Here is a 2,149-nt window from a genome sequence, read left to right as displayed (position 1 = left end):
CCTAACCTAACCCCTAACCCTAACCCCTAACCCTAACCCTAACCCTAACCCTAACCCTAACCCTAACCCTAACCCTAACCCTAACCCTAACCCTAACCCTAACCCTAACCCTAACCCTAACCCTAACCCTAACCCTAACCCTAACCCTAACCCTAACCCTAACCCTAACCCTAACCCTAACCCTAACCCTAACCCTAACCCTAACCCTAACCCTAACCTTTTGTGGATGAATGCTGTGATTCATGTTTATTGCGCTTCTCCAATCCGCTTGATACCCTTGAGCCTCGACCAATCCTGCTCTTCTCACGGGGCTCCGTTTTTAATCTTGTCATTATCCTCTCCGCTATTGTAAAAAAACCCTCTCACTATCAGCGCCATGATCCTTACTCTACCCTCACCGCCCCGTAGGGTATTTCCTGATCGCTAAAAAGAGCGGAGCGGGGGCTCCGGATTAGACCCGGCGTTCACCCCAAGAAGTAGCACACCAGCAAACAACTACAAGGTCGAGCGGCCTCTCACCTTGGCTCGCTCTCCACTCTCTGCCTTGGGTATTTTTCCATTTTTAACGACGTTACGGCCATGCACCCTACTTTACGCTGCAGGCTGGGCCCTCAGAGCTTCCTTTTGAGGCTGCAGGACCCTTTCCTCCCATCCTTACAGGCTGTGATTCCAAGGAAACTTACTTATTGGTCAGTACATACCTTGTTCAAGGCCAACATGGCGGACAGGGGGGGGAAATCGATCTTTGTGGCATTTTGGCGCACGATGGAGTTGTGCTCAGGCCCAAGCGTCTTCATGTTCTTGATGTCTTTTGCCATCTTCATCAAGCCTCCGAGCGTCACGTTCGTGAACGCCATGCAGCACTTCGGTAGGCATAAAGGAGGCTTTGAAGGAAATGCAACAGCTCTTTCCTGTGGGGAGGGTTGGCAATTGATGTCGTGAAAGACTTCCGTCACCTTGTGTGGCCGCCCTGCCGCCGCCTGATCGTCCCCAGCGTCAAGAACCGCGCAATCGCGTCTCTTCCAAGGCAAGCTTCCCTCTCATCTCCCCGCATGTCTTCCCTTCTTCCTTAACATGGGCGCAGGCGGGGGCATCGTCCTCTCTGCCGTGGCGACCGAGCTCCTCCCGGCCATGAGCAGGCATAAGCACAGGTGCGTCAACGGGGGAAGCAAGTGAGTCTTCCTTTTCATGCAAGGGCTCCGGACCTTGTCTTTTCCAAGAGCCTATGCGGTGTTTAAATGCGAGGAAGAAGGAACATTGGGACGTGCGGAGGGCGGAGGTGCGGAGCTACGCCCAAAGTCTCGTGTACGCGGAGGTTGCTCCCTTTCTCCCCCCATTCCTCTCTCCCTCCCTTCATCCCCTCCCTCCGCAGCTGGCAAAACACTTTGGCGACCCTGGTCGGTTTCTTCACTGGCGTCGCCATGATGGTGAGCGTGGCCCACTTTTGTGGGGAGGTCGAGGACGTCGTAGAGGAGGAAGAGGAGGGCGAGGCGGAGGGTCTGGGGAAGGACGGGATGACTTCCCCCCTCGCCCGGGCTCCGAGCATACGGAAGGCCGCCACACTTGCTTCCCACCCACGCCCACGTCACTCCCCAGGGAGAGCTTCGGCTTGGCACGGCCGGGCCTGAGCCGGAGGAGGAGTCTGCTGGAGACCTAGTCGCGTAGGGAGGGCGGGCGGGAGGGCGGGGGGAGGCGGGGGGGAGGAAGGGAGCAGGAAATGGCTGTTGGACAGTTGCCTCCTACGGAGATAAATTTCGTCATGAGGATGTCCTCATCAGGTGGTCGTCCATCCCTCCCTCCCGGCCTCCCCCCCCCTCCCCCCTCTCCCTCCTTCCATTCCCCCCCCCCCTGGCCCCTCCTCCACCCCTCCCTCCCCTCCGGCAGCTAGCCGACCTCTCTCAAACCTCCCTTCTCGGCCCTGCCTCCCCCTTCCCTATGCGTCGAGCCGTCACTCTTGGAGGTTCCCGTGCTCCCCCCTCCTCACTCCTCACGGGCCCGCGGCGGGCCAAGTCCACGACCAGGGCCCCTCGGTCCTTCGCCGACTCCTCCCTTCCCGCCCCATCATCCAGACCCCCCCTCGGCAAAAACCCCCACCGCAACCTCCTCCCTCCTCCTTCCCTCCGAGGACACCCCCTTGGTCCGACCCTCC

General features: G+C 59.0%; 1 protein-coding gene across 1 annotated transcript; it reads left to right on the top strand.

Moving 5' to 3' along the window:
- Positions 1–665: 665 nt before the first annotated feature.
- Positions 666–1,170, top strand: NGA_0687000 (uncharacterized protein; the record flags this gene model as incomplete). Its single annotated transcript, XM_005852319.1, has 2 exons — positions 666–868; positions 1,085–1,170. Coding segments are annotated over exons 1-2 (237 nt in total), but the record flags the coding sequence as incomplete, so codon positions are not given.
- Positions 1,171–2,149: the final 979 nt, after the last annotated feature.

Source organism: Nannochloropsis gaditana, assembly GCF_000240725.1.
Source record: "Nannochloropsis gaditana CCMP526 unplaced genomic scaffold scaffold1435, whole genome shotgun sequence".
Classification (NCBI taxonomy): Eukaryota; class Eustigmatophyceae; order Eustigmatales; family Monodopsidaceae; genus Microchloropsis; species Microchloropsis gaditana.
Note: the sequence above shows the minus strand (reverse complement) of the source record. Positions and strands in the feature narration are given on the sequence as shown.